Raw genomic sequence first — 16,652 nt, forward strand, 5'->3', positions numbered from 1 at the left:
GGCGCAGTGGCTTAAGCCTGTAATCCAGCACTTTGGGAGGCCGAGGCAGGTGGATCACGAGGTCAAGAGATTGAGACCATCCTGGCCAACATGGTGAAACCCCGTCTCTCCTAAAAATACAAAAAATTAGCTGGGCATGGTGGTGCATGCCTGTAATCCCAGCTACTCGGGAGGCTGAGGCAGGAGAATTGAACCCAGGAGGCGGAGGTTGCGGTGAGCCGAGATTGCGCCATTGCACTCCAGCCTGGGTAACAAGAGCAAAACTCTGTCTTAAAAAAAAAAAAAAAGAAAGGATTTCTAATTTTTTTGAGACAGAGTCTTGCTCTGTTGCTTAGGCTGGAGTTCAGTTGTGTGATCTCATCTTACTACAAACCACCTCCGGGGTTCAAGGGATTCTCCGCCTCAGCCTCCCTAGTAGCTGGGATCACAGGCATGTGCCACCACACCCAACTAATTTTTGTACTTTTAGTAGAGACAGAGTTTCACCATGTTGGCCAGGCTGGTCTCAAACTTCTGACCTCAGATGATCCGTCCGCCTTGGCCTCCCAAAGTGCTGGGATTACAGGCATGAGCCACCATGCCCAGCCTAAAGGATTTAGAAGCCGTTTGTGTTTCTGCAAATGCTCCTAGAAAGGGAGGGGCGTGGGTCTCTTTCCCTTTTCAAAAAGGAGAAGAAAATTAAAAAAACAATTCACTTCTATGCAAGATAATGGTAAAGTTAGATGAAATTATTGGTAATATTGAGACAGTAAGAAACATATACTTTGGTGCCAGAAGCATTGTTAGTAAGGAGAGAGAGTACTCCTAGCTTAACAACTGCAGAGACATAATACCAAGAAAGTATCTTGAGATATTTGCACTATGAAAGTAAGAAAAAAAAGTTTATGTTTTGGATTTTACTTTATTCAAATGCGGGTTTTAAATAATCAGGTATCATATATTTTAACATTTGGAAGGAACCTTGGGAGTCATGTGGTCCAATTACTTATCAAGGTGGGAATGCTTCCTGCAGGATTCTGGTTAAATACATAGCCAGCCTCAACTTGAATACCTCTGTTAATGTAAATTATATTTCTTTGGAGAATGATCCAAGATGGCCGATCGCTAACATCCCGGGATTGCAGCTCTCAGGGAAGGAGCGGAGAACTAGAGGACGCCACACTTTCAGACAAATTCTGGTCGCTCACGGAGCAGAAGATCCCCCAGTGGAGGAAACACACGGGTGGCCAGCGCGACTCTCGTGGCCGGCGCAGCGGTTCCGCGGGCACCTCAGCGCGGCAGCTCTCGGAGCAGAGTAAACAGGTTCGGAGAACCCACAAGGGCCCCCAGCACGACACCAGAGCCCGGCGCAGCGACTGTGACGGCACCTCGGTGCGGCAGCGCTCGGCTCAGAGTAAACGGACCGGTTCCCCTTCTGACCGAGGTTTGGAGCCCCGGGAAGGCAGAGTCGCCTACTACGGAAACAAGAAGGAAGCCCTACAGGAGAATCCTGGGCAGAAAAGCACCATCAGTTTTAAGGCGGCTGCTCTGGCCCTGGGAACTAACAACCTGGACGCCCACTCAAGAGACCTAATCTGAAAGTTGGTAAATTCAAAGACGGCAGGAGGATAAATTTACAATGACGGGAAGAAACCAGCGTAAAAAAGTCGAGAATACTCAAAGTCAGAACGCCTCTCCCTCTAAAGATGATCACAGTTCCACATCAACAATGGAACAAGGCTTGATGGAGAACGAGCGCCTCCTGATGACAGAATCACTCTTCAAGGAATGGATAATAACAAACTTCGGTGAGTTAAAAGAACACGTTGTAGCCCAAGGTAAAGAAACTAGGAACTTTGAAAAAAGGTTTGATGAAATCCTATTGAGAATAGACAACTTAGAGAGGAGTATGAGTGAATTAATGGAACTGAAGAATACAATACAGGAACTCCGAGAAGTATGCACAGGTTTAAACACTCGAATTGTTCAAGCAGAAGAAGGGATATCAGAGGTCAAAGTCCAACTTAATGAAATAAAACGTGAAGAAAAGATTAGAGAAAAAAGGATAAAAAGGAATGAGCAAAGTCTCCAAGAAATGTGGGACTATGTGAAAAGACCAAATTTACGTTTGATAGGTGTACCTGAATGCGACGGAGAGAATGAATCCAAGCTGGAAAATACCCTTCAGGATATTATTCAGGAAAATTTTCCTAAACTAGCAAAGCAGGTCAACATTCAACCCCAGGTAATACAGAGAACACCACAAAGATATTCCTCAAGAAGAGCAACCCCAAGGCACATAATCGTTAGATTCACCAGGGTTGAAACGAAGGAGAAAATACTAAGGGCAGCCAGAGAGAAGGGTCATGTTACCCACAAAGGCAAGCCTATCAGACTTACAGCAGATCTCTCAGCAGAAACTCTACAAACCAGAAGAGAGTGGGGGCCAATATTCAACATCCTCAAAGAACAGAACCTTCAGCCCAGAATTTCATATCCAGCCAAACTAAGCTTCCCAACTGAAGGAAAAATAAAATCTTTTATGAACAAGCAAGAACTCAGAGATTTTATTACCACCAGGCCTGCTTTACAAGAGCTTCTGAAAGAAGCATTACACACAGAAAGAAACAACCAGTATTAGCCTTTCTAAAAATACACCAAAAAGTAAAGAGCACCAACATAAAGAAGAATTTACACCAACGAATGGATAAAATAGCCAGTCAACATCAAATGGCAGTAACCCTAAATTTAAATTGACTAAATCTCCCAATCAAAAGACACAGCCAAAACCCAATGGCATGTTACATCCAGACCTGTTTCACATGCAAGGATACACAAAGACTCAAAACAAAGGGATGGAGAAAGATTTACCAACCAAATAGAGAGCAAAAATAAATAATAAATAAATAAAAAGCAGGAGTTGCAAATCTCGTAGCGGATAAAATAGATTTTAAAGCAACAACGATATAGTGGTAAAAGGATCAATGCAACAACAAGAGCTAACGATCCTAACACCCAGATACATAGAGACTTAGACTCAATGAGACAGAAAATTAATAAGGATATCAAGGACTTGAACTCAGATCCAGAACAAGTAAACTTAATAAATATTTATAGAGCTCTCCACTTCAAATACACAAAATATACATTCTTGTCAATACCACATCACACCTACCCATAAGTTTAAATGAAACTGATTGGTCATTAATAATACCCAATTTTTTTCAAAATAAAGCAATATTTCCATGTACTCTCCCTCTTTCTCTTCCTCTTTCTTCCTCTCCTTTACTTATTTTTTTTTTTCCTTCTCTCAAAAAAAAAAAAGAAATCAACTTGTAAACCTCTAGATCCAGGTCGGCAATGTCTCTCTCATTGCTTGATTTCCTTCCTTCCCTTCCCTCCCTCCCTCCCGCTTCCTCCCTTCTTTCCTTCCTTCATCCCTTCCTTCCTCCCTACCATCCTTCTTCCCTCCCTTCCTGCCTTCCTCCCCCCCCAAAAAAAAAAAAAATTATATTTCTTTATGAGGGTTCATTCCATTGCTGAATGACCCTATATAGTAGAAGACTCTTATGTAGAAAAATCTGTGTCTTTGTACCTTTATCTCATTGATCTAGTTTTGCAGATAAAAAGTACAGTTTTCATCTTTGGTTTACCTTTATAACAGTTCTTTATGTAGTTGAAGGCCATATCTTTCAAGTTTGTTCAACTGTTTGTTCCACTGATTTTCATACCATGCATTTTTTACGTCTTTACCCTCCTACTATTTGCTCTGGATTCAAATTTGCTAATGTTCTTTCCCTTAACTCAGAGCTGTCAATCAGTGTTTTTTTGGCTATGTCTATTAAACCTAATACAAATCCACTAAATAGGAACATACCTGTCATTTTTCAAGATTTTGCCAGTTATTTGCTTAAAATAAAAACATAGCATGTCTTTTTAGTTTTCTTGAATTTGATAAATTAATAAAAGCATCAAAACTTGATTAGGTTGGATAAATCATTTTTAGTCATTATATTTTTTATAGTTGCTAATTAATCTTATGTTTAACAATTATTTCTAAAATATTACTTGGGTGGATAGCAAATTCTTTATTGAATATCTGGAACCTATCCTTTTAAGAAATTGGGATAATATAAACTTAACGTTCATTTTTCTATACTTGTTTCCTTCCATTTTCTTTGATTTTTCAAGTGTCAAAGATTTATCTTGCTAAGATTATGTGATTTATGTATGGAATTATTCTATAATTCTATAATGGTGTATCAATATACTAGTATATTTATACTAATCTATAAAATATATACTAGTGTATATACTATGTATTTACTAGTGTATGTAAATTATACACTAGTGTATATACATAGTACATATTATATACACTAGTATGTAATTCATTTGAGCTTAAAGCTCTGAATTTATTTCATTACATTTCATTTCAGAAAGAGTCTCATGCTGTTGCCCAGGCTGGAGCTCAGTGGCATGATCTTAGCTCACTGCTGCCTCCACCTCCCAGTTTCAAGCAATTATCCTGCCTCAGCCTCATGAGTAGCTGGGATTACAAGTGTGTGCCACTACACCTGGCTCATTTTTACATTTGTACATCTGTGTTGGCCAGGCTAGTCTGGAACTTCTGACCTCAGGTGGTCTGCCCACCTTGGCCTCCCAAAGTGCTGGGATTACAAGTGTGAGCCACTGCACCCAGCAACTCTGAATTTATTTTAAGGGACTAGTTTCCTTCCATGGCTATTTCAAAATCTTAGAGCCTCTACATGTCAGGTCTGAAAGAGGCCTGAGAGATTGTTTAGTTCAAACCCCCTTATTTTACAGATGAGGAAACATATGCAAAGAAGATATTTTTTTTAAACATTTTAAAAAAGCTTCTTACACTATATTTTGGAATACCTGAGTCATGATCCTAGCTCACTGAAGCCTCAACTCCTGGGCTTAAGAGATCCTCCTGCCTCAGCCTCCTCTGTAGCTAAGATGACAGGGATGCAACATCATGCCCAGCTAATTTTATTATTTTTTAAACTTGGGGTCTTGATGTATTGCCCAGGCTGTTCTCAAACTCCTGACCTCAACTGATCCTTTCTCCTCGGCCTCCCACAGAGGGTGTGTGAGCCACTGTACCCAGCCAGTTTTCTGAATTTTAATTCAGTAGCTCCTCAATTTTTCTGCTCTCCTATGTATTAGCCAGAGGTCCTGCTTTGTACTGTTAAGGCTTTTCAGTTTGGTGATTGTTAGAGATTATAGAAGCTGAAAAGAATTAATGTGTTATACATATTTTTTAAAGTCTATTATTATGTCCTTTTTTAAAGCAACAAGTCTGTTCCCCCAACCCTTTACTCCTTTTGCCCCCAACCCCCATTTAAGACTTAAGATACATACCCTTTTCAAAGTCTTGGCCTTTCCTGCCCACTTTCAACACCCCACCAAGCGTCAGATGGACTTTCCAATAGCTACCTGGCTCTGTTCTGTTAATTCATTACCAAAGGTTAGCTTCCAGACAAATAGGTACATTCAGAGAGGTGAGAGAAGTTTAGGAGGCATTTAGAAGCACGAAGTGATAAACTAAGTGGTTTTATATGAAGAATACTAGTTTTAAGAAATAGAATCAAGGCTGAAGTGGGAATCACTTGAGCCCAGGAGTTTGAGCTGAATCTGGGCAACATAGCAAGACTTGGTATCTACAAAAAATAAGACAATTAGATAGGCCTGGTGGCATGAGTGTATTCCAGCTACTGTGGAGGGTGAGGCAGGAGGATTGCTTGAACCCAGGAGTTCGAGGTTACAGTGAGTTCTGAATGTGCTGCTGCACTCCAGCCTGGGTGACAGAGTTTGAATTGATATTGTGGATTTTTTTGCCTTGCAGATTTTTAAAAAATCTCTCTTCCATTATTTTTTCAACTTATAGGAACAAGGCAAAGTAACCTAAAGAAAGATTGGTTCTTATCAGAAGAAGAATTTAAATTATGGAACAAACTCTATAGATTAAGAGATAGTGATGAAATTAAAGAGATAACATTGCCTCAAGTTCAGTTTTCTTCTTTACAAAATGAGGAAAACAGACGAGTAAGTTGAATATATTTTCAGATGTTCCCGCCCGCCCCCCCCACTTGAATGCTAAAACCCCTCAGATGTTTTTTATAATGATCAAGCAATAGCTTTGGGAGTAATGAGATAAATGTCATTGGATTATAAGAAATTAAGAATGTAATCATTATTTTAAAAATGATTAAAGTCTAAGTTTACAAAACTACTAATTTTCTTATTTATTGTATATATTTAAGCAACTGTGATATTTTTACATAAGTTCTGCCTTTCTTTCGTTACTGTAATTTAAATATTTCTATATAGGCATAATATTACATGGTTAAGGTAAGAATCCCAGAACACAATAGGTATAGCTGCAATATACCATATTTTGCTTGACTATATACCTATTGTGATTTGGGATTCTTTTCAACTTTTTTTTTTTTTTAAGACAGAGTTTCGCTCTTGTTACCCAGGCTGGAGTGCAATGGCACGATCTTGGCTCACCACAACCTCCGCTTCCTGGGTTCAGGCAATTCTCCTGCCTCAGCCTCCCGAGTAGCTGTGATTACAGGCACACGCCACCAGGCCCAGCTAATTTTTCTTATATATTTAGTAGAGACGGGTTTTCACCATGTTGACCTGGATGGTCTCAATCTCTTGACCTCGTGATCCACCTGCCTCAGCCTCCCAAAGTGCTGGGATTACAGGCTTGAGCCACCGCGCCCGGCCAACTTTTTTTTTTTTTTAAAGAGATGAGGTCTTGCTCTGTTGTTTAGGCTTGCTATCAGCTCTTGAACTCAAGCTACCTCAGCCTCCCAAGTAGCTGGGACTAAAAGTGTGCACCACTGCATCTGGCTTTTTCTGTATATATATATATATATATATATATATATATATATATATATATATATATATATATTTTGAGGCAGAGTCTTGCTCTGTCTCCCAGGCTGGAGTGCAGTGGCCCAATCTCGGCTCACTGCAACCTCCACCTTCTGGGTTCAAGTGATTCTTCTGCCTCCACCTCTTGGGTAGCTGGGACTACAGGTGCCCACCACCATGCCTTGCTAACTTTTTGTGTTTTTAGTAGAGACATGGTTTCACTGTGTTACCCAGGATGGTCTCAGTCTCCTGACCTTGTGATCTGCCTGCCTCGGCTTCCCAAAATGCTGGGATTACAGGTGTGAACTACAGCACCCGGCCTTCAATATTCTGCTAACATAAATTATGCTTTCATAAGCATCCTTGTAAACAGTTTTTTTTTTTTTTAATTTTTAATAGTTTTTGGGGAACAGGTGGTGTTTTGTTACATGGATTAGTTCTTAGTGGTGATTTCTGAGATTTTGGTGCACCCATCATCTAAGCAGTGTACACTGCACCCAGTGTATAGTCTTTTATCCCTTGCCTCCCCCCAATCCTTCCCCCCGAGTCCCCAGAGTCCATTATGTAATTCTTATGCCTTTGTGTCCTCATAGCTTAGTTCTTACTTCTAAATGAGAACATACGATGTTTGGTTTCCATTCCTGAGTTATTTCACTTAGAATAATAGTCCCCAACTCCATCCAAGTTGCTGGGAATACCATTATTTCATTCTTTTTTTTTATGGTTGAGTAGTCCATGGTATATACATATATACACACCACATTTTCTTTTTTTTCCTCCTTTTTTTTTTTTGAGACAAAGTCTCACTCAGTTGCCAGGCTGGAGTGCAATGGTGCCATCTCGGCTCACTGAAACCTCTACCTCCTGGGTTCAAGCGATTCTTCTGCTTCAGCCTCCTGAGTAGCTGGGACTACAGGCCTGTGCCACCACGCCTGGCTAATTTTTTGTATTTTTAGTAGGGATGGGGTTTCACCATGTTGACCGGGATGGTCTCCATCTCTTGTCCTCGTGATCCGCCCACCTTGGCCTCCCAAACTGCTGGGATCACAGGTATGAACCACCACGCCCAGCCTATATACACCACGTTTTTTTTTTATCCACTCATTGGTAGATGGGCATTTAGGCTGGTTTCATATTTTTGCAGTTGTGAATTGTGCTGCTATAAATATACATGTGTGAGTATCTTTTTAATATAATGACTTCTTTTCCTCTGTATAGACAACCAGTAGTGGAATTGCTGGATCAGATGGTAATTCTGCTTTTAGTTCTTTAAGAAATCTCCATATTGTTTTCTGTAGTGGTCGTACTACTTTACATTCCCACAAGCAGTGCAAAAGTGTTCTTTTCACCACATCCATACCACTATCTATTATTTTTTTATTTTTTAATTATGGCCATTCTTGCAGGAGTAAGGTGGTATTGTATTGTGGTTTTGGTTTGTATTTCCCTGATAATTAGTGATATTGAACATTTTTTATATGTTTGTTGGCCATTTGAGTTCCTTAAAGATTCTCAGTGTTAGTCCTTTGCTCGATGCATAGTTTACAAAGATTTTCTCCCACTCTGTGGCATGGTTCTCCGTTTACTCTGCTGTGTAAAAGCATTTAGTTTAATTAAGTCCCATCTATCATTTTTTGTTGCATTTGTTTTTGGGTTCTTTGTCCTGAAGTCTTTGCCTAAGCCAATGTCTGGAAAAGTTTTTTGAATATTTTACAGAATTTTTTTGGTTTCACGACTTAGATTTATGGCTTTGATCCATCTGGAGTTGATTTTTGTATAAGGTGAGAGATAAAGATCCACTTTTATTATTCTGCTTGTGGCTTGCCAGTTATCAGCACCATTTGTTGAATATCGTGTCCTTCCCCCCACTTTATGTTTTTGTTTGCTTTGTTGAAGATCAGTTGGCTGTAAACAAAGTTATGCTTTCATAAGCATCCTTGTAAACCAGTTTTCACTTTTTGTTTTGAAGTTATAGGTAATACTTTAAATTTGATCTTATTGTTCATTTATTATTAACAAATTATTGGTTAATTTTATGAAAGTCAAGAGAACTGATCAAAGGTTGCATATGTGCCTGGAGAGCTAGGAAAACAACCTCAGGAAAGATTTCTTTTAGAATATTTAACTATTTGCTCTTAAAATGGAAATATGTAAACAGGAATATTGTCAACTTGTACGTCATCTAACAGTTATTTAACAAATATATTTTAAAGGTCATCTTTCTGCTTCATGAAATTATTTTCATTTTTTCTTCTCAGATTTTAGTTGGGAGTACCTAAATGGATCCAGATTATGTTAAGCTGATTACATGTATATTGAGTGTTTTTTAAAAATTTGTGAAATTTCAGTATGTTTTCATCATTTTTATTACTTTTCAAATAATTAAGACTCACGAACCAACACCTGGAATTCATCAACTCTCTCTCTCTGAATGGAGAGTGTGGCAGGATCATCCTTTGCCTACGTATCAAGTTGATCACTCAGATCGATGCCGCCATTTTATAGGCCTTGTGCAAATGATAGAAGGAATGAGACACGAAGAGGTAGGGTTTTATTTTAATTTTCTCTTCTGGTGTGGTAGTAAAAGTAGAGTAGTTAGATTTTATTTTTCTTAATTTGAATTAATAAGAAATATTTTGTTTTTCTGTATAGTTCCTTGTGACCTCAATAAGGAATGAGTTTCTGCCTTAAGAGAAGAAACTGATTTAATTAATTAGAAGAAGAATATCATCTGTAAATATTGATAGGCCAGAGTAGAATTTAATATACTTAATGATTTATGTAAACTGCTTATAAAGCTAATTTAGGATTCTTTTGGATTGGGATTTATTGAAATATTCTGTATCATCTAGCTTATTTGATATTTTTCTTGTATCCTGGTCCTAGTTTAGAGAATTGTAGAGTCCTTGAGCAGTTCCTTAATTATTCTTCCTAGAGTCAGCATAGTGAACCAGTTATGAGTGTGAAACCCATAATGCCTGGGTTAGAATCCAAACTCTGTCTCCTACTGCTTGTACGCTTGTAAGTTATTGTGTGCTTGAAGTTAACTCTCAGTGTTTCGGTTTTTTCTGTTAAATAAGTATAGTGATAATACTTATTTTATAAGATTGTTGTGAGGATTAAATGACCTAATACATATAACGCACTTAGTAACTGGCATATAATAAGTACTCAGTAAATTGTAGCTCCTATTTTTATTATTAGCCTTTGGTCATGCATACATGTAAATTGTAGGGAACCAGCCCCTCCACATCACCTGTTGGTACCCTGAGTTCAGTGGCGACAAACGAATGAGAAAAAGACTAAGAATGCAAAAAGTGGGACCAGCGGGCCATCATTGTCATGGAGGCAGTGAAGGCCCCTAAGTGTGATCTCTCACACTATCTTGTTGGTTACAGTCACTTTGATCTACAGGGGTGGAGCAATGGTGGGGAGAGGGTGACCTGATGCTGGAGTGAATCAGTGAGCTGGAAATCAATCAGTGAGCCCTAACTGGTATGTCATTCTAAAGATTGATAACAGTGGCAGTTTGGGAGTTTCACAAAACAAGAACATGTGGTTATCTTTAGTCTATTATCTATGTACAGCTGATGGAACCTCTGGCCTTACAAGGAGCCTACAAGTCTGGTTACATCATAGTGCTACGAAGGGGTTTTACCTCCTTAAACACAGTGTTTATGGTAACACAGCTTAGGTCACCCTGCACCAGGACATGAGGCATGGAAAAGTTTGCCTCCGCAGAGGCCTCCTGCAGTTTGCTGCAGTTTGTTGTTCCCAGTTTATATGTTACTCATAACCAGTTTATGTAGGCGCTCTGTAAGTCCTTTCTCCTTTGCTGCTTCCCCCAACATAAATAAAGTAGTTAGATGTGGATCCCAGCAAAATGTGTGCAATCAAAGTAACGTATGTTTATTGAGTGCCTTCTATATGCCACACTCTGTTCCCTCCTTTATGGCTAACACTATGAGCAAACCAGAGAAAATATCCTGTTTAAGAGGAGTATATAAACTAGCAGGGAGACACCTTGGCTCACATTAATGCTTGTTATATTTATTATTCATAAAAGCAGAGAAGGCCGGGCGCTGTGGCTCATGCCTGTAATCCCAGCACTATAGGAGGCTGAGGCAGGCGGATCACTTGAGGTCAGGAGTTCGATACCAGCCTGGCCAACATGGCGAAATCCCTTCTCTACTAAAAATACAAAAAATTAGCCAGGTGTGGTGGCACATGCCTGTAATCCCAGCTACTCAGAAGGCTGAAGCAGAAGAATCACTTGAACCCAGGAAGCGGAGGTTGCAGTGAGCTGAGATCAAGTCACTGTCCTTTAGCCTGGATGACAGAGTGAGACTGCTCTCAAAAAAAAGAAAAAAGCAGAGAGGTAACTGCTCAAAAGTCTAAGAGTACTAGAGGAATCCTGATTAAAGTAGCATTCTTGGGGGAAATGAGGAATGGTGGAGATTTTAGTTTTAGCTAATAACTTAGAGATAAGTAACACTTAGAAATTTACTATACAAGTTCTTGATTAGGAACTTGTTAAAAATAGAAATATATTCCAGGATACAACCTAGTACACATATAGTTACTATTAAGTTGGATGTTCTAAAAGCTATTCTTAGTTTACTGCCATTGAAAGAGTAAATTTAACAAATGTATGTGTTTTTTATTAATATACATGATTTTTAAAATACCTATTTTTAGAAAATTGGAATAATTCTGTAAAGTGTTAGAAGTACAAAACTCAGTATTTATGTTCTTACATATTCATTAAATTTGTCCTTCCTACAAATAGTCATCAAGGGTCTTTTGGGTATTAAGTACTGGGGATATGACAAAGTCAGCTGATTAATGATAACTTGATAGTTTCGCAATAGTGTACTTTATAATTTTGATTTATCAGAATAACTGTTAATGTATAAAAGAATATCATTGGAATAATGTAATAAGGGAAATTTTAATATAGTGAAACTCCTCTCATATTTGGCTTTCTGTTTTATTTTCCTGTGGCTTTTAAAATTTTCTTTCTTTATAGGGAGACTGCAGCTATGAATTGGAAATTGAATCTTATTTACAAATGGAAGATGTCAACTCAACATTTATTGCTCCCAGGAATGAATCTAATAATCTTGCCAATGACACCTTTATCACTCACAAGAAATCATCATTTATAAGGAAGATACATCAAGACAGTTCATCCTCAGTGATAGAATCTGATGAATATGCTGACATTTTGAAACAAACTCACATCAAACCTACTAAAATTGTTTCTTTAAAGAAAAAGGTGTCTAAAGAAATCAAAGATCAGCTTAAAAAAGAAAATAATCATAGTATTATAGATTCTTTAGATACTGACAGAAATTCTATTGTTGAAAATATTTTTCAAGTAGACCTACCAAATGATGAAAGGACATCAGATACAGATGAAGTTGCTGCCACATGTACTATTAATGAAAACCTTATTAAAGAGCCATGTGTATTATTAACAGAGTGTCAGTTTAAAAATAAATCTAATTCATTTGCTGGAAATGTTTTAGATTCTGGTTATAACAGTTTCAGTGATGAAAAATCTGTTTCATCTAACTTATTTCTTCCATTTGAAGAAGAGCTGTATATTGTTAGAACAGATGATCAATTTTCTAATTGTCACTCACTGACAAAAGAGGTACTAGCTAATGTAGAGAGTTTTTTATCTCATTCTCCTCCGCCTCTTAGTGGACTCTCAGACTTAGAATATGAATTTGCTAAGAGTTCTGCACTTGAGAATTTGCTTTTCTTACCCTATGCAGAGCATTTACAAAGTGATAAATGCACCTGTTTGATGTCACATTCAGCTGTGAATTCTCAGCAGAATTTAGAATTGAATTCACTTAAATGTATTAATTATCCATCTGAAAAAAAATGCTTTTCTGATATACCTAATGATAATATTTCTGATGTGACAAGCTTCTGTGACCATGATGTACATAAACATAATCAAAATGAAAATTTAGTACCTAACAATCGTGTCCAAATACACAGAGTCCCCACACAGAATTTAGTTGGAGAGAATAATCACGATGATGATAACAGTGACCTCCCAGTATTGTCCACTGACCAAGATGAAAGTTTACTATTATTTGAAGATGTTAATACAGACTTTAATGATGTGAGTCTTTCACCCTTGAACAGTAAAAGCAAATCTTTGCATGAGTCAGATAAGATTGCTATTAATGAAAAGCCTCTGGTCTCTCAGTTCTTAATTTCTGATGAACTTTTGTTGGACAATAATTCTGAACCCCAAGATCAAATCATCTGTGATGCTAATAATTTTGAGTCTCATAATGATTTGAGAGGTATACAGAAAGAAACAGTGAAGAATAATGAGGATATTTTTGATTGCTCTAGGGATTTATTTTCTGTTACCTTTGATTTAGGATTCTGTAGTCCAGATTCCGATGATGGAATATTGGAACATGCATCAGATAGCAGTAGACCTCTAGATCATCTATCTGGAAGGAATTTGGAAATTAAGGAGATAAGTGATGCAAATTCTGTTTCGAATCCACCACTGATACCAACAGATTATAGCAAAAATTTTACAAGTGGAACTGTTGTCTCATCAAATGAAGATATACAGAATCCAAAATGTGTAAATTTTCCACTAAGTACAGCAAAAAATGAAGAATTGTTATCTCCTGGTTATTCTCAGTTTTCTTTACCAGTGGGAGAAAAAGTTATGAGTACCCCACTCTCTAAATCAAACACACTGAACTCATTTTATAATAGAAGAAAGGAAATACTTAAGACACCAGATTCTAATAAGGAAAAAGTGAATCTACAAAGATTCAAAGAAGCATTGAATTCAACTTTTGATTATTCAGAATTTTCTCTAGAAAAGTCTAACAGCAGTGGTCAGATATATCTGCATAAATCCTGTCATTCTGTTGAAGGTAAGATTCCATCTTTATAAAGTCTATAACTCTTTCTAGAATAATTACTCTACAAATACTTTGGTAATTTTTCCAAATGGAATTTTTTAGTATATGGTACAATATAAATATTGAATTAGATAATTGGTTTGTTATATTTTTCTTAAGCTGATCTTACTAATATTAGATTTATTTTATTTATATGTACTATGGCATGCATGGTATGGAAAAGGTTATTATTGCTAGACATTATGAAATATATGAAGATATATAAGATCTCACATTAGGTCTTGGTTGTAAAACATAATTATGTGACATATGTATTTAAAAAGATGCCAGTAAAATGTGGAAATAACTACCAAATGAATAATCAGAGAGTGGCTGTTGAATGTTGAAAAGGTTTAGAGGATGATGAAATTTTGAGTTTGATTAGATTGGAAAGATTTTTTTTTTTTTTTTTTTCCAAGACGGTGTTTTGCTCTTGGCCAGGCTGGAGTGCAGTGGCGCAGTCCTGGCTGGCTTACTGCAACCTCCACCCCCCGAGTTCAGGTGATTTTCCTGCCTCAGCCTTTCAAGTCGTTGGGATTACAGGCACCCATCACTGCACTTAGCTAATTTTTGTTTTTGTTTTTGTTTTTTTTTTTGAGACGGAGTTTCGCTCTTTTTTACCCAGGCTGGAGTGCAACCTCCTCCTGCTGGGTTCAGGCAACCTCTGCCTCCTGGGTTCAGGCAATTCTTCTGCCTCAGCCTCCTGAGTAGCTGGGATTACAGACACGCGCCACCATGCCCAGCTAATTTTTTGTATTTTTAGTAGAGACGGGGTTTCACCATGTTGACCAGGATGGTCTCGATCTCTTGACCTCGTGATCCACCCACCTCGGCCTCCCAAAGTTCTGGGATTACAGGCTTGAGCCACTGCGCCTGGCTAATTTTTGTATTTTTAATAGAGACAGGGTTTTACCATGTTGGCCAAGATGGTCCTGAACTCCTGACCTCAGGTAATCCGCCTGTCTCAGTCTCCCAAAGTGCTGCGATTACAGGCGTGAGCCACTGCATCTGACCAAGATTTTATATATAGTGTAGGTTTTCATTTTGGTTCCTTGGGAATATTTATGCTTTTAGTATGTTGAAGATACTAAAGACATAATTTGGATGTTATAAAATGATGAAAGCAAGGAGAAAGAAGGAAAGTATGATTTTGGGAGAAAGTCTGAAGTAAGAGTTGTAGGTAGCAAAATGTTTGAGAAATAAAAACTATTCAGAAGATTGAGACCAGACCACAAAAAGTCAGAGAAATCTCTGGATTTCTCTAATTTAACCATTACACTTACAGAAAAACTAGAAGATATAGTGATAGATGTTTGATATGAAGTCCTGCTGTATAATACAGCTCCACAGATTATTATATCAAGCCGTTTATGAATTTTACTCCTTCTGTTAAAAGCTGAATAAAAAGTAGCTGTAGGATAAAAGGAGAGTTTCCTCTGTAAATCTTTTCCATATGTTATTCTCGTTAGCATGGAGGACATGGTTCGTGAATGTTCTATTTAAGATGAAAGCATGTTGGAAGTAAATTCTGGAAATAGGTTTAATTTTCAAAACCTGGCTGTTCTATATAGTCTGGGGTTGTGCCATGACATATATATGTATTTTACAAAGTGTATGTTGCTTATGAGGGTTCAGTATTTGCTTGAAAACCTCTATATGAAGTCCATGTTAATGAGTGAGATCATTTTTCTGGTTTTGTGTCAGATTTGCACTAAAACATTTTTTCTAGGATTGTACTTAACTATTAATCATGGGCAAAATAATTATTAGCACATATCAGGGAAATTATTTATTGGAAAATGTTTAGGTATTTTTTATTCTATTTAATTCAAAGAAAGAATTTAAGCTCATTTTCCATATTATATATGAAAAACATGGTTCATTAAAACATCATGAAAGCACCTAAAAAGAAACCTTACTGGAATGAGTTGGTTACTATACCTGAGTCCTGCATTTAACTCTGGCTTCCTTAGAAGATAATGAAAAAGAAAAACTAGGTGATTTATATATCGCTCATCCGCAAAAAGGAAATCACTCAAGTTTATCTGTCTGGGTAGATGTTTTATTAGCAGAATGCGAGGATAAATTTATTGTGTGGGTTTGTATTTCTTATCTATTGCTATTTAACAAAGTACCCCCAAAACCTCAGTGGCTTAAAATAATTAGTAAAATAAAAAAAGCTTCTTAGAAGGCCTGTTGTTTGAGAGGATCTGTGAGGAGTTTCATTAAAATCCTTAATGATCCTGGCACAGTGGCTCATGCCTGTAATCCCAGCATTGTGAGGGGCTGAGTCAGGCAGATCACCTGAGGTCAGGGGTTCAAGACCAGCCTGGCCAACATGGTGAAACCCTGTCTCTGTTTAAAATACAGAAATTAGCTGGGTGTGGTGGCATGCGCCTGTAGTCCCAGCTATTCGGGAGGCTGAGGCAGGAGGATTGCTTGAACCCAGGAGACAGAGGTTGCAGTGAGCTGAGATTGTACCATTGTACTCCAGCCTGGGCAACAACGTGAGACTCTGTCTCTAAATAAATAAATAAGATAAAATCCTTACTGCTTGACTGAATGGTACTCTGAGGTACAACCTTTGATTTTTATGGAGGTCTTAAAGCATTTAAACTACAACCTCAGCTTCATAATATTTTCCTGGCAGTCCTCTGGGTTTGATCTTTGCCTAGAAATTTTAATTAATTAATTAAATAATTTTGGCCAGTTGCAGTGGCTTACATCTGTAATCCCAGCACTTTGGGAGGCCAAGGCGGGCAGATCGCCTGAAGTCAGGAGACCAGCCTGTCCAATGTGGTG

General features: G+C 37.8%; 1 protein-coding gene across 4 annotated transcripts in view; it reads left to right on the forward strand.

Moving 5' to 3' along the window:
• The window catches only part of FANCM (FA complementation group M), an 81,589-nt gene that overhangs the window by 39,319 nt on the left and 25,618 nt on the right, over nucleotides 1–16,652 (forward strand). For all 4 annotated transcript variants that reach the window (XM_035260418.3, XM_078334829.1, XM_078334827.1 and 1 more), the window contains 3 exons: nucleotides 5,894–6,051; nucleotides 9,285–9,440; nucleotides 11,927–13,823. In XM_035260418.3, the coding sequence (XP_035116309.3) occupies nucleotides 5,894–6,051; nucleotides 9,285–9,440; nucleotides 11,927–13,823 (2,211 nt within the window). The remainder of the gene's footprint in view (nucleotides 1–5,893; nucleotides 6,052–9,284; nucleotides 9,441–11,926; nucleotides 13,824–16,652) is intronic.

The sequence above is a fragment of the Callithrix jacchus genome, chromosome 8 (genome assembly GCF_049354715.1).
Source record: "Callithrix jacchus isolate 240 chromosome 8, calJac240_pri, whole genome shotgun sequence".
In the NCBI taxonomy this organism is placed as follows: Eukaryota; Metazoa; Chordata; class Mammalia; order Primates; family Cebidae; genus Callithrix; species Callithrix jacchus.